We start from the raw sequence: 24,268 nt of genomic DNA, 5'->3' as shown, positions 1-24,268 counted from the left end.
ATGACATACCACATCCTTGGATACCAGGTGTGATACCAGGTTTCGGTTTCATCTTTTGATGTTTTATGGATATGTATCCAGGCAAGCATGCGCAAATAGGTGTCCTTGAAGAGGTGGTGAACACAAGTGTTCTAGGATGGTGGTTCAGCGAAACCACCATGAAGAACCTCGGTCGTGGAGATGAAAACCGCCGACACGGGGAATCGAACATTGCGTCTGCGGAGTTTCTGAGCCGTTTGCTTTGGTCAAGAATGAACGAATGCCCCTTTGACCTAAGTTGAATGCAACAGCGGGCCGTCTCATGGTGACATCATCAAAAATTTTATATATAAGTAGTGCATAAGCTCCAAATGTTCAGCTTTATATGTGCAGAAGGCATTTGGGTCGACTTATGGCCGAAGTAATGAACCAGTACGGCCAACTGACCAACGATTCCATTTCTTCCAGGCTCAGACCCCCATTTATTCCCAAAAAAGTAATATATTACGAAAAAAAACACTGCCCCCCGGGAGCACAACGAACGTAGTTCAAAGAAGGTTAAGAAGTCCGGGAAGGTGTGGGGGTTTAGGATCAAGATGCCGGTGGGTGCTGGGAAATCATTCCGAATCATTTGGCTTACTGTGATAAGAACTCCTACTGTGTTTGAGAGTGTGTCGGTCTGTATGCGCATATGTGCAGAGAGGTGAGGTGATGGTGGAAACTGGAGACAGACAGGGTTATATCCCCAGATCCTACACCTCGCTAGGGGTTGGGTACCTGAGGGCTGTCATGAATTCTCTGGAACCTTCCTAGCTGGCACCGCCAATTCCGTATCGTACTGAGAGTTATCTTGCGGCCCGTACACTTTAACCTATATATAAACGCACGTCTACGCGGTGCCGTACAGCTGGTTGACTCGCTTCCAGTCACCGCCATGCTCCATGCGGGCAGGTTATCACAGGAAACGGCAGGACCCAAAGAGTACGAATGTCGGGCGAATCGGCTGCGGCAGTGGATGCAGGCAGTGTCCTGACTGGTTGGTCCGTAGAGGCAGCGGCCTCCGGAACCAACCCCCGGGAGTTGTAGGGGGGGAGGGGAGGAGGGGAGGAGGAAGGACCCGTTCGCGCCATGCGATGGCGAATGGGCTGCAGTGGCGACCACAGGATGATGGAGAACTTCGGCCTCGTCCATGCCTTGACCTGATGGCGGCACAGCGCCTGATGTGCCAGCAGTGGCGACGCAGAAGAACTGAGGGCCTGAGGGAAGTGTAAAAAGACGTGCGTGCCGAGTGCGAGGTACTGTAGTGGGCGAGGCGGGTTTCATCCACACAAGAGGTTACCATGGTTGGCATTTGCGGAGTTTAAAAAAACGGTGTTAGGTTGTTACACTTGGCAATTTCACGAAAGATAGTATTGTGTTCACCCACTGGCAATTTGAAAATAGTGTACCTATCAAACATTTACACTTCAACTTAACTTAATTCCTTCTAATATCCTCCGTTCTATGCCTCAAATACATATTCAACATCACTGCAGCGAAATAAGTGATCTAGTCGACCCAAACTTCATGCTTCAAAACGAATCACGGTATGTCACCAATAAAGAAATGTGTATTGTAATGTAATGCAATGTGCCAACGGCTACTGCTCAGAAGTACGGCGCCTACGGCTACCGCTAAGAAGTACGACGCCTACGGCTACCGCTCAGAAGTACAGTGCCAACGGATCCACCACTTTTAAACCATCCCGGAGACTCTGAGGACATGGTTACTTCCGATTCACAAATAGCAACCATGCACTGAACCATGGGTCATAGGATCAACTTCTTACCCTTTTTCTCCAGCTTTTTTACGAGTTTGAACAACCTAACCCTTTGAAGAACTACTTCCATAAAAACCTCAGCTCATACTGGAGGCACAATGAGACACTGGCCCCCTTCTCCCGCCCCCGTCGGACTGACCTCCCCTGTTAGTTTAGGGTTTGGGCAGACAGCACACGGCACAATGTGCAAGGCGGGCGTAAATAACTTTCGCTATACAGACTTGGCGCGCCGTTGCGAATACCTTATCTGTCTCACAGCACGACAGCCTTAACATCGCAATCCACACAAAAATACGGAACTAAACAGAAGCTGTGATGAAGCTTCGTATGGGAATCGCCACCGTCGTTCGGCCGCGCCAACACATAAAATCTCCCCTAATTCGCCACCATTCTAAAAAAAACTGCCAAACATAGCACACATACATCCAATAAACTCTTCCACCGCGTGGGCCATGACATCGTCTGACGGTTTCCATTAATAAAAACGAATAACAATGGCCCTCTCATTTTCCTCTGCAAAAGCCACACATCTTGTGTGCAAAATTGTGGGGCGTACAGAGGCGGTGCGCCGGCTCGCAAATGGATGGAACGGTGGAGACACACACACCAGGTCGGCGTATGCCAATCGGATAAGGCTGCCGTTCACATTGTACACGCAAACCATGCGCCGTACTTGGCGCGTACAGCTACTCACTTTTACTACTACCTACTGCACGGAGGAGAAACTTATAATGATCCAATAACCTTAGGGTATGACAGTACCATACGCGCATGGCGCCTACCGCGTAGCTTCTCAGGGGGTCACCATTCACCGAAACCCCGCCGTACCTTGCTGTACAGCCGTACGGCAATGGCCAGGAATAGGCATGGCACTTAACACAAAAGGCATCACCAGCATACCGCAGGAACACCCTCGCATCACCCTGTAACCCACTTCCACAACCTCCACTGGGCCGAGAGAGGAGACCTTCCAGAGCTGAGGGAAACCAATCCAACCCAATCCAGCTAATCTTCACGCCGGCTTCCCACCCCTTTGCATGTGACATGGCGCACGCTTTGCGTGTGTGCCTCCGGTCTCTCGCCGGTCGCCCCGTTCCCCTAGGGCCCATGTTTAGCCCCGTGTCCGCGTATCTCATACCGCATACCACATATCGTATACCAATATATCTGCTTCCCCAACCCACACAAAATAATCCCCAACCCACTAATGACGTGCGTACGTATATGACAAACGATGCGTTAAATTGGGCACCGAAACACATCCTGCACCACCTTGCGGGCGCGGCGCGGAGTCGATGCAGTCATACGAGCGATATAACAACCTCGCTTGATTCGATTGCTGATGACAACATACAACACTAGGATATCAACACCATCACCGTCACCACAAGCAGCATCAGCCCTGCGCTTGCAATGGCAATGGACGGAGATGACTAAACGGCTAATGGGCTTAGCCGTCCACACCGCCGCCGCATTCCGTAGATGTAGGAAATCATACTACGGCTCACCCCCCCTGTAGCTGTAGCGTTGACAGTTGTCAGTTAACCCGGCATGCAGGCACAATTCAGGGTTCGCCAAGTGGAGCTCTACTTTATGCCCTGTACGGCAACAATGGCAATCCCTCCTCCCGTACAACGTCTTTGCAACCGACCGGCTGCTGCGCTGCCCGCAGAGGCAATTGAAGCACCGGCAGCGGCGTTGCCGACGTGCACACCCCGCCCGGTAGCATGTACGTACCGCCGCCGTACTGCATTTGCGCCGGCAGCGGCGTTGCCTCCCCTGCTGTTGGACAGACATATGGGGCTGAAGACATGGGAGACATGATGTACGGCGATGCCAGGGACGCTGTACGAGATGATAAAGCACGCGACGAAGAGGACTCAAAAGACCTGCGGACAGACGCAGTCGGACCCATCATGCTGCAGCAGTAGCTGCTGTCGCTGCTGCTACTGCGACTCAATCCACCACCATTGGCGCCATGAGCTACGGTGTTTACAGCAGGCACAGCAGGTGCAGCGGAGGTTGCGGCGGTGGCTGTAGCGGTGACGCCGCCGGAGACGGTAGGAGTCAGTGCGGGCGTGGGCGCGGGGGTGGGCGCCTGAAGACTGGCGACATGGAATACCGAGCTTGGGTTATTGAATCGGACTGCGGTGGTAGCTACCGCAGCTGCCGCCGCCACGGGAGCAGCATAGCTAGGGCCGTTAGATGGATGGTGATCGTTTAAACGGTGGTTCATCCAGCTTGCGGTAGTTGGGACGGTTGTCAGATTCAGCTCACACGTGCCCACATGGCTAGCGGAAGAACGCCAGGCGGTGCCGTGAAAAGGCGCCGCGAAGACGCCATGTCCGATACTGGACCAGGCTCGGGGGCTGGAGGGCGCGGTGCGGTACCGGTCGGCTAGCTCATCGTTAAGCGTGAAGCTGGGTGGGGCGGCAGCGGCTTCAGCAGTGGCGACAGAATCGCCAATGCCGCTGTTCGCCGGGGGATGGCGGCGGCGGCGCGGTGGCAGGCGGCGTAGCACACCATGACATGCTGTGACGGCGCGGACAGCTCGACGAAAGCTTGAGCGAAGGCCCTGGGCTGTGTTGCCCGGTAGCGCCCTGACCAGCCCGCACATGCCGCAGCCGGAGATGACCGCCACCTCGCAGGGCCTGTCCACGGATTTGAGAGTTGGAAATGTTAAGTTAATGGGGAGGAGTTAATCAGATAGGCTTAGCGGAATATGATATTACACAATCATGCGATATCTCGCCGGACATGATTTCGGTTTGGTTCCAACAATTTACAATATCTTTTGTTTGGAGCGTCAGCATCAGCACCAGCACCGAGTGCAACCCAGCCCAGCAAGACACCCAACCTACGCAGGCACCTGCATTCAAGGTGACCACACCCAAGCCGCAATAATTTAATATTAAGCTCTGTCATCCAGACTGAACGCGGTGAACGCGTTGGCTACATGTCGATCTTACGAAAATGAAATGCAGTCGTTGTGCCCGTGCAGGATAGATACGACGAAAGATCAGGGCGATGCCACGCGGTGGAAAGAAAAATTCAATAGTGGGTCCAGTATCTACTACTACCACATACCGCATGAAGTTTTAAAACAAAGGAACTCTGCTGCAACTCCACCCCAAACTGAATCATTTAAGATAGATGCAAGGCGTTATGTCCAAAACTCTTTAATTAGGGCGAAAAGTAAAATTATTTTGAGTAGATATAAGAGCAATTTGGACGGACTAGCATAGGAGGCGAGTTTGTCCGGGATTAGGAAGGCCGGGGCCCCAGGACGGATCGACAACGTATCGAGAAATGTTCGCGTCGCGAGATCACGACAATTACCCAAATCCAGTGACGCCGGTCTCACCTTGCCTCATTGTAATCGTCCCTCCAGGGAACTTGCCTCTCGGTGGCTTCAACCTGCAGCCTGCATCCCCAGTGGAATCATTGAAAATCGATGCGCGTAGGTTTGTCACATCACCATTATGATATGATTATGTGCTAAAGATGCGAGGAATAACGATAAGTTCCAGATGACACATTTTCATGGGGTTGTCTGTTCATGCGTTGCTCTTGTACGCGCCGCCATGCGCAAATCCCCGCATCAGAACTGCGTCGCATCGCTCTAAAAAAGTAGAAAACATTCCTTGCACACAAATTGTAACAAAACTGATATCATATCTTGTCTCCCGGAGGAAGCTGGCCAATATTTCCCACAGGCCTAGGACACAGGACAGTCTGTCTGCCTATGCCTCGGTCCCAGCGCGGTCACCTACCGATCAACCGCGGGCCCCTGCTGCTCCAGCACTTTTGTCTTAGGCCTCAGTGGTCTGCCAAATGGATGTGGATCGTTCCAGGGCCGGCCACAGTCGTCCTCCATGAATACACAGTGTTTCTTTGAGGGTACTTTGTCAGCAAGAAATGATTAAGTTAGTATACGATGCAAATTTTCAACTTGTAACAGGAGAAATGAGCTACTATATCTTTATACATGTCTGCATCGGTTTGCTGTACTCAAGATCCCGCTCGGCAGGACCAAGAAAACGAAACCGCCTGACAAATCCAATACAGACTGTGCTGATTGGACCGATGATTGACACCTGACTATCAAATCAGGCTTTGGTAATTGCATATACTATGATTTATATTTCTATATACATATGGCAGAGAAGAAGTGCATGTCTTTGTAGGAGCCTACACTCGAGGCAATGTGAAACGTATCAGGTGTCCGACCTGCATAGGCCTGCTGGCCAATCACATAACGGTTAACGATATAGGTATTTCTACATAATGCGCACTAGCTTCCCTTCCGATATCGTTGGACAGATCCTTAGGATCGCATCACACAATGGCGCCAATGTCGCGTCCGCAACACTACAACGCCCATCCACGTTGAGGAGGCCCCCAATTGCGGTTGCGCGTGCACTTTCTCTTTTGATAAATCTGCAAGTTCTCGCATGGAAGTATGTGAGTATAAGGAATTGGCGCTTCCCACCTAGAAAATTTCGCAAAACTACCATTGAAAGGAAACGACAAGCTGCGAGTCCCTCGCGGAGGGCCGTCGCGGTTCATTCGCAAAAAGGGTAGCGCGAAAAGTCATGGGAGAGGATGAAATGCAACTTTTTAGGCATGCCGCGATGCATCGTTATCCTAAGACGGATTATAATGTAATGTAATGTAATGTTACAGAGTGGGAGGCTTCTGGGCCGCTTTATCACATTGTCAGTTCTAGATCATTTATCACCTTATAGCACCATCCACCACTACCACACTGTACTTCGCCATACGAACTGTAAGTCCAAGGCGGCGGATCCAGCCTTCAGGGACCCCTCCTCATCCATTCACCCGAACACCCGAAGAGACGGAGGGTTCGGCAATCGCTACCAATCCAGCGTGCGAATCTGGTCCATCAACTGTGACCTCAATTCCACATCTCAGCAGCTAGCCATAATCTCGCACTCCCGACTAATTTGGGGGTCTCCCCAGGAATCGAACCCAGGACCTTAAACCGCTAATTGCAGTAGTGTCAACCCAGACCAGACGGATTATGGCGGAAGCTGCAGCAGGGTTACTGGACACTATAGTGTAGCTATAGTGGCAGCTTAACCATGGCGTTGAGCATTGAGCAGACTAGTCGTTTAGCATTCACATACACACACGCACATGGTAACGATAGGCAAACATTTAAAAGTTGGTGTAATGGGAACGCACATAATTCGCGGCTCGGTCCATTAAAGCACAGATCGGAGAAGAGCAGCGTATGAATGGCCGGAAGGCCACCTTGATTGGGACCGACCAGTTGAACGGAAAGGAAGCGTGTGGTCGCCTTCATATTTGCCTCGTCCTCCCATAGAACCTCCGGATTTCACAACCCTGTCGTCCCCCCCTCCAAGAGGGCTCCCTAAGAATCTGCTCGGCAGGCAGCGGATGGCACACGCCTTGGCAGCAAGGCCGTGCTCGAATTTCTGCGGCTTGTCCCCTGCTTACCTTACACACAGTAGTTACATCACTGCAGGAAGGACAATTGCGTCACATAGGTGGCGACAAGGAGATTGATACGATATTTAAGCAGACATTGTTACAGGATTTAGTTTTTGTTACCGTCCCGTTTATCAATTTCCCTTTTCACACCGCGCAGAGGCCCCAGTGCGGCAGCTGTGCTGGCAGCAACAGGCAGCACCGCTGTTGGTGTGTATTGCCGTACCTAGTGTTATCAGGGATATTGACAGCAAAAACATCAAAGGAATTCTCGAGGGCGATTACAACACGACAACACTGCCGCAACTCTGTTCCTTCTCGCCAGCTCTACCAGGTTTACCGTCTGTTATGGCTGTTCGGGGAGTTTGGTCAACGGTGCGTCAACAGTGCGCCGTCAACGGTGCGCTTGCCCCTTGTGCTTCAGTTTACAATACTATCCATGCGCATCGTTGCAAAAAAGGAACGTGTACCAATGAAATCTAGTAAGCATACGCTTCTTACACCTCTGTCGAGTTTGGCTAGGTAGCTTCATCTTTATGCGCCTTGCGTGCCGAGTGGCTATGATTATTTCCTATACTTTAGGAGCATATCTGATATCTTCCCTCCTGATAACGTTCGACCAGCAACTGGAGAGACGATTGCCCTGCGTGGAGCCTGACAACTCGGCTCTCCCTATGTTCCTCACCCCCGCCCTCCCTTGTGATAAGATTGCTCGCTGTCTATCTTCGCTGAATGACCTGCAGAGACGAGCCGCTGCCTCAACTACAACGCAGTTCTGACCACCTCTGAAGTAAGAAGGGTACGCATCTACAACAGATGGCTTAAAAGGTTTGCTGGCTGTGCTTCGTAGGAGTGAAAGTAGATCAGTTACCTCTAGCCCCTCCATGAGCGCCCTGGGTTAAGGCTACGGAGACGTTCCTGCTTCTAGTGCCCTAGGGTGGTCCAGCTAGCTAGCTAGCTTGCATTAAAGCTGATGGATAGGGTGCCGTTATCTCTTCACGTGAATCATTTCAGGCATTGATCTGTGTTGCTGCATATAATCCTGCCTCTGGTGGGTGCAACAGTGGCATGCACTGCCGCTAGGGCTTGAGATGCTGTGAGAAGCAGATGCTGCAACTGTGGAAGCTGGAGTTGCCATCATGCATGGAAACCGGGGCCTCCTTACGATATGGGCTTCGAGAAGACTGCCGTTTGCAACGAGGCATGGAGGGACCATGATAAGTGTGGTATGTGAAGCAGGAAAGGCCACCCCAGCAAACATCAACGAGGATGCGTTGATGTCCATCAGTCCGATCAGTTACGAAAGTGGGGATGGTGGGGTCGGTGATGCAGCAGTGGAAAGTGATGGTGACAGGAAAGGTCTACCCAAGGAGGTGATGGTGATAGGGTGCTCGAAGCAACTAGGGGCAGGATTCAGGGTTCAGGGGGGCATCCGTGGTGGCTTACGACATAGGACGCGGAAATAGCACAGGTGGCCCGGGGGTTGTGAGGAAAGGTGCAGCAGCATTGCAGGACGGCATGGTTGAGCGGGTGACATCCAGGTGATCGGGGTTGATGGGTAGAGCAGGATATGGTGAGTAAATGCTTATGGCATTATAAGCACTTCGCTGTCTAAATGATGGACTTCGTATCTGCTGTTACAAGTGCCGTGGAACCTCTTCCTCTAATCCTTTGGGCATCTTTGGGCATTTGTACGAAGAGACGCTCAAATATGATCTATAATGGGGCGGCTCCAAAGGTTTTTATGAAGTAGGGATGAAGTATTCCGCCCGTGAGTCGTATGAAGGGCTTCTTCCAAACGTCTGCTTCCTGCCATTCCTGCTCTAACCTCGGACGCGACAGCTGTAGTAAGCCCACGTACGTTATCGTTGAGGGTTCCGTGGTTTGCAGTCCGTACAAGTTTGCATAGATTGAACACGTTAGCCTGTCTCATACGCCGATGGCGGCGCGTGTCCACGGTAACCCCTTGTTTTTCGTCAAGCGAGCTATGGAATTGCGATTCAACAGACTACCGTTTCAACATGGCGTACATGTTTACTTCAGCAGTTGCCTTCGCATATTTCATTTAGTCAGTGGTCAAGAATTTAGGTCTGCGATTACTATGAATAGACACGTGCCACGTGCAGCACTAAAAGAGAACGCATCGCGACAACTGTACAGCAGCGCACTTCAGGCATTCCGAAGCGGCATATATGCGTATTTGATGATGTAATTACATAACTGTTAGGCAACAGGCTTATCCCAAGCAAGACAAGTAATTTAGTCAGGGAAATGACAGAAGCAGAGAGAACTACATCCCAGCATTCATTCAGTTTCTGAAGTATTCAACAGTGTTTCTTATTAAACACAAGCATTAAAAGCCTTCCAGCGGTTGGCTTCCATACGTAGTGCTCTTATATTGTATTGCTCATCCTGCCGGGCCACCCGACACACTAAGGACGTGTTCACATGTGGGCGAATCAGGGTTGATTCATGCGAATTGGACTCTGAATTGGACCTGATTGGACCCGAATCGGAATTGGGGTCCGGGGGGGCCTCTTCGGGTATGATTCGACGTGATTCACAGTTTTCTTTCTCAAAACAAAGTTGTTTAACAAACCGTTTCTCATAATTACCATTACAATACTATAGGAACATTTTCCAATTGTTAATTCACGCAAAGCGCACCGAGCATTTTTCACGAACTCCTGCAGCTATGTATGTACAAGCCTGGTGATAATTTTCGCCATAGAAACGATACTTATACTGTTCTGTTCCTAGATAATGCTGGCTTGCCTTGGGTGATGGGGCGTAGCCGCGGAGCTTCAGCTGGGCGCGGTGGCACCTCGCGAATCGTATGTGAACACAATTCAGAAAGCCGCCCCGAATCGGACTCCCAATCAGACTCTCAATTGGACTACATGTGAACACACCCTAACGAACTAACAAGGCCGTCACCTAGGTATACTTCGCTTCGCTACCTTATTTCGGATTTCTGTAACTGCGCCAATTGCAAATATTATTTACCCTTTTCTATAGCAGAACCGTTCACATTGCAAGCTCTGTTCAAGTAACAAAGCAATTAACTTCACATGACAATATATAGCAGCGTAAAGCACAACAATTGTACACATCCCTCCACGACATGCACACAGGTACGTTTGGTAGCCCACCACTTACAGAGCAATTCCATATTGCGCGCCAAGCGCCAAGGCTTGGTTGCCACTCTTTTGGAGTTCACATTTAATGTTAACGACACTTATATAGATTGGTCCCAAACTCAAAAGTTGACATGAGCGGTCGTGCCCGAGTGGTTAAGGGGTCTGACTCGAAATCAGATGGGATCTCCCGCATAGGTTCGAATCCTGTCGACCGCGGCTATTTTGTAAGCACATATTAAAGAGTTATGATCTTTCCAATGTGCGCGTTAAGACTTCTCATCTAACTCCTTAACCCACAACGTTTTATTTACTACCAGCGCCGGTGGCGGCCAGCGTTGTGGATTCGAAAATGCGATCCGCGTTGCCCACTTCAAAGCCATCACGCAAATGCTCTTCTCTGAGCTCCTCGTCCTGCAAAAAGATATCCAACCCATGGTCAGGAAAAGGAACGCTTGGAAACACAGAATCGCCTTATGACGACATCCTCTGCATCATCAGTCACTGCTTCCCTCATTCCGCATTTCATATCATGTATTAGCACAGCGTTCTGACCGCAGAGGCGGTCTAGGGCATGTGAAATTCTAACCCATTGCCGTCGGACGCCTCACCTTGAGATGCGCAAACCGGGGCAACCTCAACCGCTTTACGAACTCTGCACCGCGGGCAGGACAGGTCACAACACATAGAGCACAGACTTCGATGAATTGGGCAATGAGGCAATCAGGCCACGCAGCATAGGGGCCCTGTGTATGTGCGTGGGTGGAAGCCGCCATGGAAATATGTGACCAGGTATATTTCATAAACTGAGCAGGACAGCACCTTCCCAGCTCCAGGTACTGACTTCCTATTTCTTGACGCACGGCCCCATGTGAGGGGTTCCCTGGGCGTCATAAAAAACCTTGGCAGCAGCCTGTGCAGTGCAGTAATGTACAGCGGCAAATTTATGCATGTAGGTATGTATGTATGTATTCATGGCGCTATAAGAACCTGCGTCGGACCGCACAGTGACCCGAACCATGACACAATCACTGCCCGGGCCCCGGCCCCTGCCAGGGCTGTCTGTCCAGCCCTGTGCAGTACAGCTACAGCTGCCGTACAACGTACCCACGTATGCTGCCGCGATGTCCTGCTGCTGACCACACGAGAACTCGAACGGTCGTCGGTCCGCCACCACAGAGCACTGCAGCAGCAGCCCGTCGGGGCTCACCTGCGGCAGCAGCAACAGCAGCAGCAGGCGCAGTAGCAGTAGCAGTAGAAGTAGCAACAGTAGTAGCAGCAACCTCTCGCACGGCAGCGCTAGCAGCAGGCAAGTAGCAGTTGCCTCGGCAATACCAGTACCAGCTCTGTCGGCGTCGAAAGATATAGAATTAACCGTTGACTGCCCACCGGTGGCAAGCGGCACTTGCAAGAAAGAAACACCCACACATCCATACACACACACCGCACACACGTGCGCATCTTTTTAAAACGTTTATACACGTTTGCATATGCCTGTTATCCTCCTTGTTAGCTCAGTATCGTGTACATCATTAGCTCAGGGCGTTGTAAACCCATCCGTCCATCCATCCAAGTGCCATGCGGGTGCGTTCCGGCAGCAAGAGGCCCAAGACGCTGTTCCATACACAGCTACGCCCCCGTACGTCCCTTTCGCCCGCTCCTCCAACCCACCTTGACCAGGCCGCCCTCCGCATTCATGGCCATCCCAGCGCCACTCAGCTGCCTGACGAAGCCATCCATGTCCAGGGAGGGACCCACACCCGGTAACCGGTGCAGCGCAAGTGCCGTATGGTTAAGGCTGTAGCCGTGTGCAAGCACCCTGCATCAGGAGGAGCAGTAGCAGAGGTAACGGCGGCAGGAGGAAAAAATTGCAGCAGCAGCAGCAGCAGCAGCAGGAGCAGGATAATGAGAGAGTCGGTGTCACCACGAAGGGCTCCAGGGCTCACAGAACAGAACAGGGAAGCGCAAACCACCTGCAAAACCCAACTGAACCTACCAAGCTGCGTACTCCGACTCCTTCAGCAATAGCTCGTACTGCTCCAGGGTGGGTCGCGGCCAGGGTGCCGTACCAGTCAGCAGCGCCGTAAGGACCTGTCACCAGCAGGACGTGTTACCATCTCCCAGGCATGACGTAGGCCGATGTATGCGGTCGAGGAAACAAGCTCAGTTGGATGATCTTCATCATCCACATATCATCGTCGTCACGACAGAAAGGTCCAATGCCTCATGGTGGCAGTGATAAATGGTAGTCCACCCGTTTGCCCCAAGAAGTACCCCCCATGCCCTGTCTGATCTACTCGGTGCGCTCTCCTCCCCCATTAGGGTCGGGGTGGGACCCGTCGCTCACCTGCACCTGCACCGCCTCACCCGCCCCAGCCGCCCACCCCGTGGTCCCCAGGATGATTTCCCGCGCCGCGGGAGACAGCTTCTCCACCTGGGGGGTTGGGGTGGGAGACAGGGGCGAAGGGCGAAAGGGGCGGGGGGAATATGGAAGTGGATCCTGAAGTGATCGACCTGAACAATAGTGGCGAGCAGCAGCAGCAGGTCATCAGGACACAGTCAGCGGCACCAGGAGCAATACCACAACAACAGCCGTCGCAGCAACAGCAGCAGCCGCAGCACCGATCGGCCACAGCTTTGCACGCGAAACCCAACAGGAAGAAGCCACCGCAAACCCTACATTCGCTATCACGTCCCAAAACAACCCGGTGTTTACTCACCGACTACCTCCCACCGCAACCCCCCCCCCAATCCGCCTCCGTTCCCAGCCTTCCCCCTCCCCCTTCCGACCACACACCTGTATCTCACTGACAAAGACCCTGGGCAGCACCGCTCTGACCCGTGGGTCCTTCGCCATGAACCAAGTGGCCACCAGCTTCTTGGCCGGGAAGGTGAGCGGAGCCCCCGGGTCCTCCACCCGCTGGTAGCCCAGGGGAAGCAAGATGCGCTCCAGGGAGGATATGCCCAGCCCGGGAACCTGTGGGGGGAGGGAGGAGGGAGGGAGGGAGGGAGGGAGGAGATCCAGGCGCATGTCCAGGGGCTAGGGAGGGGGAATATTACGTGCGAAAATAATGGAAAGAAGGAAGGAAGGAAGGAAGCAACTGCCAGCGCCCCAAAAGTGGCTTCGGGGCGGTGTGAGGGGGAGACTGCGAAGCAGCCAGGGAGTTGTATGTTGCCTGGGAGGCGAGAGGTGCGTGGGGGGAGAGGGAGGTGCGTTAGGGGGGAAGAGCTCCTAGGGGGTGGGAACTGATGTTCTGGTTTGACAACGATGCGTGAGTGTGGAACCTGTGGAGTGTACGCCAGCGAGTTCAATAAGTGCCCGTACTCACCCCGAACGTCCTGAACGCGAAGTGGTCATGCCCCAGGGTCTCCCCTGGTGTGAGGCCCATGTAGCCGGGCCGCATCACCCCCTCCACCACAGTGTGCAGACCCGGGGTGCGCTCTGAAGTAGTTCAGAGATGGGGGGAAAAGAGGGGCGGTGGGGTGGGGCGGTGCCGTCCAGGGAGGCCGGTTCACCACTAATAGGGCCCGATGGGGACACGAAGGCAGGGGCGACAAAGTGATATCCCCTGCCACCAGGGTGAAGAGGGTGCTCGGCAGTGAGTGTGGCTGTCTTCTCGCTCAAGAGGGGGAGGACGGGCAGGCGGCCATCACCCTAACTGTTCCTCAGCTCCTGGCTGGATGGCGATTTTCCGAAGTCCCTCGCACGTACACGGGTCCACCTCACTATCCACCGAATGCGCTGGGGCCTTTGGTAACGGCGATGGTCCCTCTTCCCTGACACTCCCCCTTCCCTGCAGGCGTTTTTACAGCTCTACCTTCTAGCTTCGTCCCCTTTTTCCCTCCCCCTTCACACCTGCGTACAGCTCCAGGACCTGGTGAAGAAAGGGCAGGGTGGCCGGAGGGACCTGCAAGGGGGAAATAGACAGCAGGTGATACAATTTACCTTGCTCAAGGCGGGGTGCAGGAGGGCAAGTCGGTTCTCGGTTGTCGGTGCCAGGTAGGCGCTATGGGGGCCCACTTCCAGGGCCCGTGCTGTGCTGCGTTGGATACGCCGACCGCACCTGGCATTGATCTGTGAGGCGGATGAGTAACTCTTTGGGGAGTCGCAGCTGACCGTCCGGGCGTGTCGCAGAGGTAGCCGTTGTGGAGCGATGGCCATGTGCATTTGACAGATGGCCATTAATCCCTTGGGACGCCGTTTGACGTGGAGTGAGCATGTTTGGGCACTGGTAGAGAGTTTTAGAAGTAAGCGCCATCTGGCGAGTCCTGAGACAACCCTGTCGCAGGCTCCCGGAAAGCATCTTCAAGTGCCACTCGCCCTTGGAGAGCGTAGCTTGGTCTAAGGTTCTTCCGGACACAAGGATTTCGTTGAAACTTTAAAGATGATATAAGCGTTCTCAAGGGCTGCTATATATTGTAGTTTCGTTTTCGTTTCAGCTAGCAGGAAACCCTAAATGTCGGTTGACTTGCCAACCAAGCGCAAGTATAACAGAATAGATGAACTGGAGAGTCTTAGGCATACTCAGTCTCAATAGTAATCACGTACCAATGCACCTTTGGATTATAAATGATGCTGGCGTGGACGTGTACGTTGGCATGACGGGTGTTGCGTACGAGAGGAAAACGGAAAACAGTATCCCAGGATAATTAAGATACTGGAGGACGTTCAAAATAACGTAGCGTAGTTCTTCAAGGTTGCTACCGGGTCCGCGAAGTTGGAAAGCACACGGTCACGACCGTTACCGCATCCGGTGTCCGAGCCGCGGCGTCTAATGGATAACATATTTAGCCCTTCAGGTGATAAGAGTGATGTCATCTCTTTCATTTGCTGCAGCTTACAGTCCGCCTTTGCATCGTAACCAAGGACCCCACGGCCCATGTTGCCGCTAGCTATCGCCTGAGCGCGTGTCCTCATGTCGGCAAGTATTGCCGTTCTTGCTGTTGTTACAGATTGGGAGGCTTCTGGGCCAATTGAAACACATTTGGATTGTCATCTAGGATTGAACACCCTACAGCACCATCACCAGTACCACACAGTACTACGCCATACAAACTGCAAGATTCTGCCGTCTAGAATCCCTCCTTATCATTTCACCCGAAAATCCTCAGAGACAGAGGGTTCAGCAGTCGCTACCAATCCAGAGTGCGGGTATCAGTCCATCAACTGTGACCTCAACTCCACATCAAAGCAGCTAGCCATAATCTCACGGCCCCCACAATGTCAAAGGTTAACCCAGAAATCGAACTCAGTAGCTGGAACCGCAACTGCAGTAGTGTATGCAGACCAGACCGCAAGTGTGACTGAGTAGTGCGCTCAACCTTGCAGCTCCGCACGAAGTCTCTTGCATCTCCCTTCGTTTTCATAAGAGAATAGATGAGGTTACAGCGGGAAGTTGGCTGCATATGCCAGCACTTTGCACGACCAATGGTCCATAGAGCCTGACTAGGCCTCCTCTCTTAACCCTGAATACCACGTGACGTACTTCTTGCCACTGATGCGCGATGAGTCCATGCCAGAGCGGATGGTCAAAGATAAACTGCGCAAGTTCATAACAGCTGTCCAAGTCCAATCCAGCTGCCGTAGGTAAGAGGCGTCCCGCAGTCCTCTCCCAAGGCCTTCCCCGATAAGGGCTCTTCCTACCGCCTGCAAAACTTTAAAAGGCATGCCATGATCTCAGTATGCTGCCGTCGGTGGGCCTTATGTGCGTGATGAGTGTACCTTTTGGCTCTTGCGGGGGACGCAACGCATTATGTGCCCACCGCCAACTGCTCAAGGGGAACGCCCGCTGATCTGCGACGAGTGCTTGCATCGCTCGGGTCCCGCGGAAAGCAACCCGTCGCAATACTTTTAAAGGTGCACCATGGCGCCTGTTGCAAGGAAGTTCTAGCTGCAGGCCTCCCCTGCCTCCCTGTGATGTCCGGGCGAGGGGGGGAACATGGAACCGTTAACGCCGTTAAAGGCAGGTGCGCTGGAGGAAGGAAACCCGCAGGCTGTCCCTTCCGGCCAGGATTAGACGGCCCCTCGGGCTTTGTGTTACGGTACCTGGATTAATTATTGAAACAAACGTCCAATGGTTAGGTTGACCTCAGTTGTTGATTTCACCTGGTAAACATGGCAGAGCGCGTCTTACAGGTGGCCAGAACAGTTTTCTGTGTGCCATACATCGCCCTTGCCTCTGCAAAGAGGATAGCTGGCTTCGATCTTCGAGAAATGACACATGGGTCTATTGATGGTTTATGTGTCAGCGTGGCACGATGGTGACTGTGAGATTGGGCTTGGGAGAAGGGCTGAGGCGGCAGGGGCATCGTCGGTAGGGCCGATGCCGTTTGGAGGCCATCAGAAGCACAGGATTGTCATATTTAATCTTAACCAAATGTAACAAAGGATTTAAAGCTTGCCTGCATTCCCGTCCTGCTCACTGTAGTGCCTATTTGTCGGGTGCGGAACTGGTACGGTACAACATGCTGGCTGAGGCCCGACCGCGTAAAGGCTATCTGCCACAGATGGCGATCGCCGAATAATTTTGCACATATAGCTAACTTAAGCACAAGTGGCTGGAAGGGCCCGGCTATCCTCGAATCCAACGCCGTGTATGGGTCGTCCCATTGGTCGCTCGCCAACTTGGAGTTCCGCTTCAGACTCCATACTTCTATCATTATTTGTCGATACTAAATTTTACGTTAAGCTTCGTAAAACATCCGTCGGCGTCTGAATTGTCACTCGAAGCTACAGAAGCAAAGCTTGTAGATGAACTTCTCAGATGTTATCTCATTTGCCATAATAGATTATCATTAGCTGCATAACTTATGGCGATGTAAGCTTCGCGAAGTCCGTGGCTGGGAGGCCAGTCTTCGGTTTTGTCGGACCAACAAAATGGCATCGAACGGAGCTGCATTAGTTCACGAGCTTCAGACTCGAATACGCGAGCTCGAAAACTTGCGCAAGACCCGCACAGATGAGGCGTCGAGGATTATTGCATCCCAGCGCTCCACCATCGACCGGCTTCGAGCTGAGAACCAGCGATTGGCGGCTGATCTCACTTCTGTTGGAAGCACGGATGCCACTGCGATGGCTGCTTTGGTCGCAACGGGCTCCGCCGCGTCCTCCGTCATGGTCAAGGTAAGAGAGGTCATCCGCAAGAGACCGAACGGAAACGGGGAACCCGTCCCGTGTACCTATAGTGGTGTACAACTTATATCCCAAATGTGCGCAACGTCTTCGGGCGTCTTTGGATGACCGGTCCGGTGCCGCGCTCATAGGATCCCCCGCATGCTATCGTTGAATCCCCAACGTCCCTGGTAGTAGGCTCCCGTCCCGCATTCCGCCTGAATCTCCCTCCCCTTCTTCTGCTACAGCCGGCGGGACTCACACCCTCCCAGGCAGAGCGTGCGGACAAGCTGATGGAAGTTGCCGACACGTACAGCAGAAAGGTATGGTGCCGTGCAGAAGCCAACCGTGTCGTACCCGGAACTGCCTTGCCTTGTGGTTCCTCAACCCACGGGGGCCACGCGTGTGCCGATCGCTGCTCAGGACGTCACGCAGCCGCGGGGGGCATTACTGAACACAGTGAAAGCGCTTCGGAAGTGCTTCGGAGCACTGCGAATAAAGCGAAGTGAAGAACCATCTGAAATCAGATTTATCGTACTGCAGGGTGCACAGGCTATGAAAGTGGGCCCCTACGTCTTAATGGCCCCACCCTACCTGCCGTTGGCCTTGCCCAACCTCCCGCTTAGTGCGCCCGTTTCCCTCCCCCTCCCCCCTCCCTCCCACCTACCCCGGGACCCCCCGCCCCCACCCCCGGGGTGTCCTGCCAGATTGAAGTGGAGCAGCGGCAGTTGGAGAGCTTGGAACGGGAAGTGGAGCTGGCTCAGGCGCAGGTAAGTTGAGGGAGGGTGCGCTGGGTGGGGGAGGGGCCGGGGGGAGTGGTTGGGCGGCCGGAGGAATGGTGCTGGTACGGCGGAAGGGGGAAGGGGGACGGGCGCACCTCCACCCGGTCATCCCCCGTCACCTCCCTCATCTCCCCTCACCCCGCCCCGCGCCGCCCGCCCTGCACCTCAGTTGCTGGCGGCCCGGAGGGACATTGGCGGCCACAGCGGCACGCAGGCTGTTACAGTGGCTCCGGTGAAGGCGATCAAGGCGCTGGAGGTGAGAATCGCCAGTGTGCGTGTGTGTATATGTATGTATGTATTGTGTGCATGGGTGGGTGCGGGATTGGATGAAAGGAATGGTGGCAGGGGCAAAACCGTCACGTGGCATCTCTGTCAGGTCGGTCCGGTCCGGGACCAGACCCGACCGCTCAAGAGGAGGTGTGAACCCCGGCCGAGTCGCGCCACCCCCCGACCGCGCTCCCAGCACCCTGATTGCCACACTCCATATCCACATTCAACAACTTGGCTGATGATAGCCGCTCTGCGGTTGCCCGTGTCGCTACTTGGCCTCATATCCATTGCCTACCTAACCCCCTCCCGCCACCTCCCTCCCGCCCTCCCTAGACCCGGCTGGATGCGGCCCACCGGCGCTTTAACGAGCACATCGCGGCCAACAGGGACCTCAAGCAGCAAATAGATGCGGCCACACGCAGACAGGCAGCCTTGGAGCAGGTGAGGCCGTGTCGTGTGTGTGTGTGTATGTATGTGTGTACGGGGGCAGAGGAAGGGAGGGGGAGGGGAATGGGTTTGGGATGTGTCGCGGGGTGAGACGGATTTAGGCGGTGGGGAGGTAGGTAGGTAGGTAGGTAGGTAGGTAGGTGGGGTTTGGAGGGCACCGGGGGTCACTGTCTATGGCTCAGGTGCCCAGGGTTCGCTCGGCCCAGGGGGTATTGGCGCGGTGCGCTGCGGCTCGGACTGGTCGTCCTCCAGCTACCACACGTGTTAGCGGCTCCCACTGCACTGTTTGAACGGTTGTGGCTCGCTGCTGCCCCTAACCCCCCTGGCAGCAGCTTCACTCGTTCGTGGTTCGTCTCTCCCCTCCCGCCCCCCTCCTCAGGTCCGCTCCCACCTGGAGCGGGAGGTGGCCTCCGTGGCTGCCGAGCTGCTGGCGGTGCATGAGGTCACCAGAGTGGCTCAGGAGGCTAGGCAGGAGGCACTGGCGCAGGTGGGGGGGAGGGGGGAGGAGGGGGGGAAGGCTGTTCAGCTACTGCTACTGCTGGGTGCTGGGGTTTACATCTCTTCCCGTTCGCTGCTGCTGCTACTGCTACTGCTGCTGTTGTCGTACCTGCCACGTGTACTCAATCGCGTCGGTTTCGGAGCTCTCCTCACGTCCGATGTTGCGCTGCGTGTGCTGTGCTTTGATGCCCGGTGTCGCCCCGTTGTATGGCCGTTGGTCGTTGCTGGTTGGTATACAGGTGGCTGCTCTGCGGGTTTCGGAGGATGCCGAGGCGGCTGCGTTTGAGGCGGAGGTTCGGGAGCTTGCGGCTTGCCAGGCGGCGGATGAGAAGCTGCTGCAGGTGGTGGTGGCGGTGGGGGAAGGGGGTAGGGGGAAATGTCACCTGGAGCAGGCGGTATGTGTGTTTGTGTTTGTGTATTTCTGGACAGTGGTATTTGCAACCTGCGGGGCAGGAGGAGGAGCAATAGGGGCCCGGGTTGGCACCGGGATGGGGAGCTATCTCCCACCCGGGGGGGACCCGCCACCGCCGCTACCCCGATGTGATGCCTGAGGTAGGTAGGGAAGGGCCCAGGAGGCCCGTACACGCCGGGGCCCTCCTACATGGGCCGCCCCCCATGATACTGCTCTTGGAGGACATGGACACGCATATGACGTCCCTTCTACTGCGTGTAAGTAAGACATGCAGACGTACATGTATGCGAGCACACGCGCACGCTGATGTTTCCTTGTTCATTGATGCAGACGCCAGACGCGCCCGTGCACATGCACATACACACACACCGAACCCAGCCCCCTTCCCCTCCTCCTCTTCGTCCTCCCCTTGTTGCTGCCCCACCAGGCCCAGGCCGCCCGACTCACGCGGGCGGTGGAGGCGGCCGAGGCGACTGAGGGCGGCGCGGGCGGGGGTGGGGGCGGGGGTGCCACCTCGGAGCCACTGGACTTGGACTCGCTTGAGCAGGGTATGGGGGTGGAGGCGGCGGCACTGCAGCTGCAGAGGGCCGCGGGTGAGTGAGTGGAGGAGGGAGGGGAAGGAGAGGAGGTAGGTAGCTAGGTATGTAGGTACGGGGAAGGGGGAAGAGGGAAAGACGAACCACGAACGAGGAAGGGGGAAAGGGCTGGTGTTGTTACCTCCGAGGCGGCGACTGCTGCTGGATTGTGCTGACTGGCAGGTGCGGGGTCTTTCCTCTGTCATCCCTTCGCGCACCGAAACCAGCCATCCTTCACAACTATTACCCCACCCTCCGCTGTCCCTTCCCCTTAACCCTCCTCCATAATCAATCACCCTGCTTTTTCCCTTTCCTTCCCTTGTCCGCCCCTTCCCCCGTCCGTTTTCCCCTCTCCCCTTCTTCCCCCTCTTCCCCCCACTCAGGAGTATCCTCCCTGCCAGAGGCCCTGGATCACTACCGCTCCCTGGAGCAGCGCTCCTTCGAGCTGTTCACCTCGTGCAATGAGGCCAATGAGCGGATGCAGGTGCTGGGTCAGGAGGCCAGGGAGCTGGAGGCGGAGGTGCGCCAGCTGGAGGTGAGGAAGGGGGGGGCAGGGGAGGAGGGAGGGAGGGGGAGGGAGAGGGTAATCAAACAAAGGAACAACGGCCGACGTCTAAAGCTGCAAATAATGGGAGGGTAAGGAAGGGAGTTGGGGGCAGCTGCTGTAGTTGTTTGTGCTGGTGATGAAAGGGGTGTTTGGGGCGGGCTGGGTGGGGTTGGGAGTGGGGGTTGAGGTCCTGGCAGCCAGGGGGTTGAAGGCGGAGGAGGACCGGGGTTCGGTGGAAAGGCAGGGGGACGGGGGGAGGGGCAGTTGCGGAGGTTTGGTGGGACGCGTTTTGTATTTGATTGGTCTTATTTTATTGGTTGGGCCGGGATGGGGGCGATGGATGTTGCTCCGTTTCAAAACCCCTACTCACCTGGGACATCCGTGCTTAGGTCTAGTCCGTGTGTGTGCGTGTGTGTATGTTCCTGCCTCTCCCCACCGGCTTCCCCTGTCCCGGCCCCCCGATTGGGCCCCAGGCGGATGCCGTGGTGGGTCGGCAGCACGATGCGATACGCCAAGTACTGGGTCGCCGGGACGCAGCCGTCAAGAGACTTGAGAGTCTGGTAGACAGACGAACAGCCATGGAGCGACGGCTAGCTATGCTGCGGACAGGTACGGCGGGTACGGATATGGCACGGCGAAAATTGATGTACTGCGTTTGGCGCCGCAAGTACTTCGCACAGACGGGGTGTGTATGGCATGCGCATTGGACCCCTTACGGCACCGTACATGCTGTCTGGCCTGTAGGGAGAGTCCCCTCTGTTGGTTCGTGTGTATGAGCAGCTGCCGTACAGTCCGCCGCCGTGGGTGAACCTGCGCCGCTGGCTGTCTGGTTGGCTGGCGGGCTGACAATGACGGGCTGGGTGCTTCCGCTGCTATGCTCCTTGCCCGCCAGGCATCTTGACGTGCCTCCGGAGGTTGGGTGCCGCTGCGGCAGCGCAGGCCTGGGATGCCTCCGCGCCGTCGGTGTCAAGTGGCGGCAGCAAGCGGTCCAGCGTCAGCGACGGCGGCAGCGCCGGCGGCGGCGGGGCTGTTGCGGGGGCGGCCCCGCCAGCGCAGCACCCCTCAGCGGCCTTATGCGCTCACGTCATGGCGGGACTGGCCCTCCTGGAGCATCGCGCCGCCGCCATCATTGCCGTGCAAGGTACGATAGTGGGCCGTTCGTCCAGCCTGGCGCGTGTGTCGGGATCTGGCAGCAGACCGACTACCGCATTGCCCTCGACGGCGGCGGGTCCCGGGGCTTCGTCGGCCGCCGCCGCCGGCAAGGCGGCGGGTCGCGGCAGCGGCAGCGGCGCAGCCGGTGGCGGTGGCGGCGGCGGCGGTGGCGGCGGCAACGAAGTCGAGATGATTGACGAGTCTGACGAGGAGGAGATGCCGCTGACGAGGGAACAGATACAGGCGCGCTCCGCTAGTATGCATAGGCTGTAGCGCAAATGCCGTACAGTTTTAGTGACGCTGTGGTGGCACGGCCCGGCGGTGGCGGGTTGCCCCGGTGATTTGTTTGAGTGCTTGTATGTATATACGTACTTGCCAACTACGGGGATAAGGGCTGGAGGGCTGAGGAAGCGTACGGTAAGAGGATACAGTAGTACTGATCATGTCGTTTTTAGTGTTGGGGGCTTCCCTGCTTGTGTCCTCTCGCGGTCGTTGCTCGTTGGTTTGGTTTGTGGCGAAGTGTTGCAGGAGAATCAGGGCGGTACGGTAGACACGCCCACTAAATATCGTCATGACGCGGGGTGGCGGCGCGAGTGTGGCCTTGGGTTAGTGGTACATTTAAGAAAGGCGGATGTGCGGCGGGAGCAGTTTGGCTTTGGGCCCCGAATATCACCTGTTGTTGCATCGGGCGCCACCAACCTGGCACCTATGTTTGGCGGACTCCGTGTGTGACCTTAATCGTTTTCGTTTATTCATGGAGCGGGATTTCTCCTGGTCTGAGGGATTGGACTTCCGGTAATCCAGGCCTTGCCTGTCCTGCGTTTGCTCTATACATTTTGGATGTTTAACGGTAAACCGTTGCCCGCGGTAGCACTTGCAGCTACCTGGCATCAGTCAAAAGGTGACGTAAGCGTATATATGCACAGCTTCACAAAACATTTTTATATAACGTCAGCTAGCCAAGGTTCGACCCACCTATCACGGGCTTCGAAAGGACTGCTGCCGAAGGGCAAAGCATTTTGATGCTTTTACGGCAACTGCCTAAACTTTCAGCAGCTGTTTCAGCCGCTCGTAGCGCAAGGTTTCCAGCAGGGATCAGTCGGGGCCATATATATCGAGCGTGGGACTTGCGAAAGAGCAGCTCAGTTTCTGAACGCGCGATGACCGCTACAAGCGTTGATGCGCCTATTGAGGCCGACATGTACCATATGGGCCCTGGAACGCTAAGGTGACGACGCAGCACGGAGGTCATTCGGCATGCGCACAATGGACAAGTCACAAGTGCCTCAGGACGCACAAAGAGTCTTGCGGCGTGTAGAGCTACACGCTTGGGAAACGTATATAGAACTATAGCTTACAAAGGCAATTAAATCTGTTCGATCCGCAGAATTTCGCGGAAGGTCTTGCACGGCAAGCTGCGCAGCAGGTTGCTCGAGAGCTTGCGGGACGCGCTGCCAGAGGAGAAGCGCGGGCTAGTTTTTCTGGAGGTGCGTGTTTCCTCCACCTTCTATAGGTCCCCCTTCCCTTTCTTCCCCATCCCGGCGGGCCAGCGTCAAGGAGGACACAGCATTGCACCCAGTCCATGTCACCCTGAGATCACCACCCTACGTAATGCGGCGGGGTCCTGATGTTTGCAAGACCCAAAACAAAGGCAGAAAGCTTACCTTGACAGGCTCAGGGCCCCTGCAGATGTCCCGTCTCGACTAAAGTATGGCCTAAACAGACTTCAGACCCGTGGGTCATTCGGGGAACTGTGTTGCGCTGTGGACCGGGGACGGCCGCCTTGGGTGCTGCGGGTCGTGGTCGGAGGTCCGTGCAACCACACGGGTCGAGTGGAGGGCACGTGACGCAAAGGTGCAGTGGCGCAAAGGCTCTTGTCGCATTGGCCAGGCGGTACTTCCCCCATCACTTTTTTCCTCTCCCTCGCTTTCTCGGCCCGTCCAAGCGCTAACCCCCCACCACGGCCCTCTCAACCTCCGTGATGTCCTGGTCCCCCTTCCCTACCCTCAGGGCGGCAAGGAGAACCACTTGTACAGCAGTGACGGGGAGCCGCTGTTCCGGTGG

General features: G+C 55.2%; 3 protein-coding genes across 3 annotated transcripts; 1 reads left to right on the top strand and 2 right to left on the bottom strand.

Annotated features, from left to right (window-relative positions):
- Window positions 1–1,880: 1,880 nt before the first annotated feature.
- VOLCADRAFT_92366 (uncharacterized protein) lies at window positions 1,881–5,675 on the bottom strand (the record flags this gene model as incomplete). The annotated part of the gene is made up of 6 exons (XM_002951684.1): window positions 1,881–1,942; window positions 3,307–3,396; window positions 3,536–3,601; window positions 4,076–4,449; window positions 5,163–5,222; window positions 5,572–5,675. The coding sequence occupies 6 exons, from the start codon at window positions 5,673–5,675 to the stop codon at window positions 1,881–1,883; spliced, it is 756 nt and encodes a 251-aa protein (XP_002951730.1).
- A 5,041-nt stretch (window positions 5,676–10,716) lies between these two features.
- VOLCADRAFT_117957 (uncharacterized protein) lies at window positions 10,717–14,630 on the bottom strand (the record flags this gene model as incomplete). Its single annotated transcript, XM_002951683.1, has 10 exons — window positions 10,717–10,824; window positions 11,022–11,065; window positions 11,518–11,620; window positions 12,082–12,229; window positions 12,407–12,501; window positions 12,758–12,844; window positions 13,208–13,387; window positions 13,740–13,852; window positions 14,267–14,318; window positions 14,475–14,630. The coding sequence occupies 10 exons, from the start codon at window positions 14,628–14,630 to the stop codon at window positions 10,717–10,719; spliced, it is 1,086 nt and encodes a 361-aa protein (XP_002951729.1).
- Window positions 14,631–17,287: 2,657 nt separating this feature from the next.
- Window positions 17,288–23,065, top strand: VOLCADRAFT_105235 (uncharacterized protein; the record flags this gene model as incomplete). Its single annotated transcript, XM_002951775.1, has 13 exons — window positions 17,288–17,533; window positions 17,770–17,844; window positions 17,945–18,082; window positions 18,229–18,291; window positions 18,473–18,559; window positions 18,907–19,014; window positions 19,400–19,507; window positions 19,758–19,871; window positions 20,152–20,187; window positions 20,358–20,523; window positions 20,889–21,040; window positions 21,526–21,661; window positions 21,945–23,065. The coding sequence occupies 13 exons, from the start codon at window positions 17,288–17,290 to the stop codon at window positions 22,475–22,477; spliced, it is 1,962 nt and encodes a 653-aa protein (XP_002951821.1). The 3' UTR covers window positions 22,478–23,065.
- Window positions 23,066–24,268: the final 1,203 nt, after the last annotated feature.

This window comes from Volvox carteri, assembly GCF_000143455.1.
Source record: "Volvox carteri f. nagariensis unplaced genomic scaffold VOLCAscaffold_25, whole genome shotgun sequence".
NCBI classification, from domain to species: domain Eukaryota; kingdom Viridiplantae; phylum Chlorophyta; class Chlorophyceae; order Chlamydomonadales; family Volvocaceae; genus Volvox; species Volvox carteri.
The sequence above is the reverse complement of the archived record's forward strand: the minus strand, read 5'-3'. Positions and strand labels throughout refer to the sequence as shown.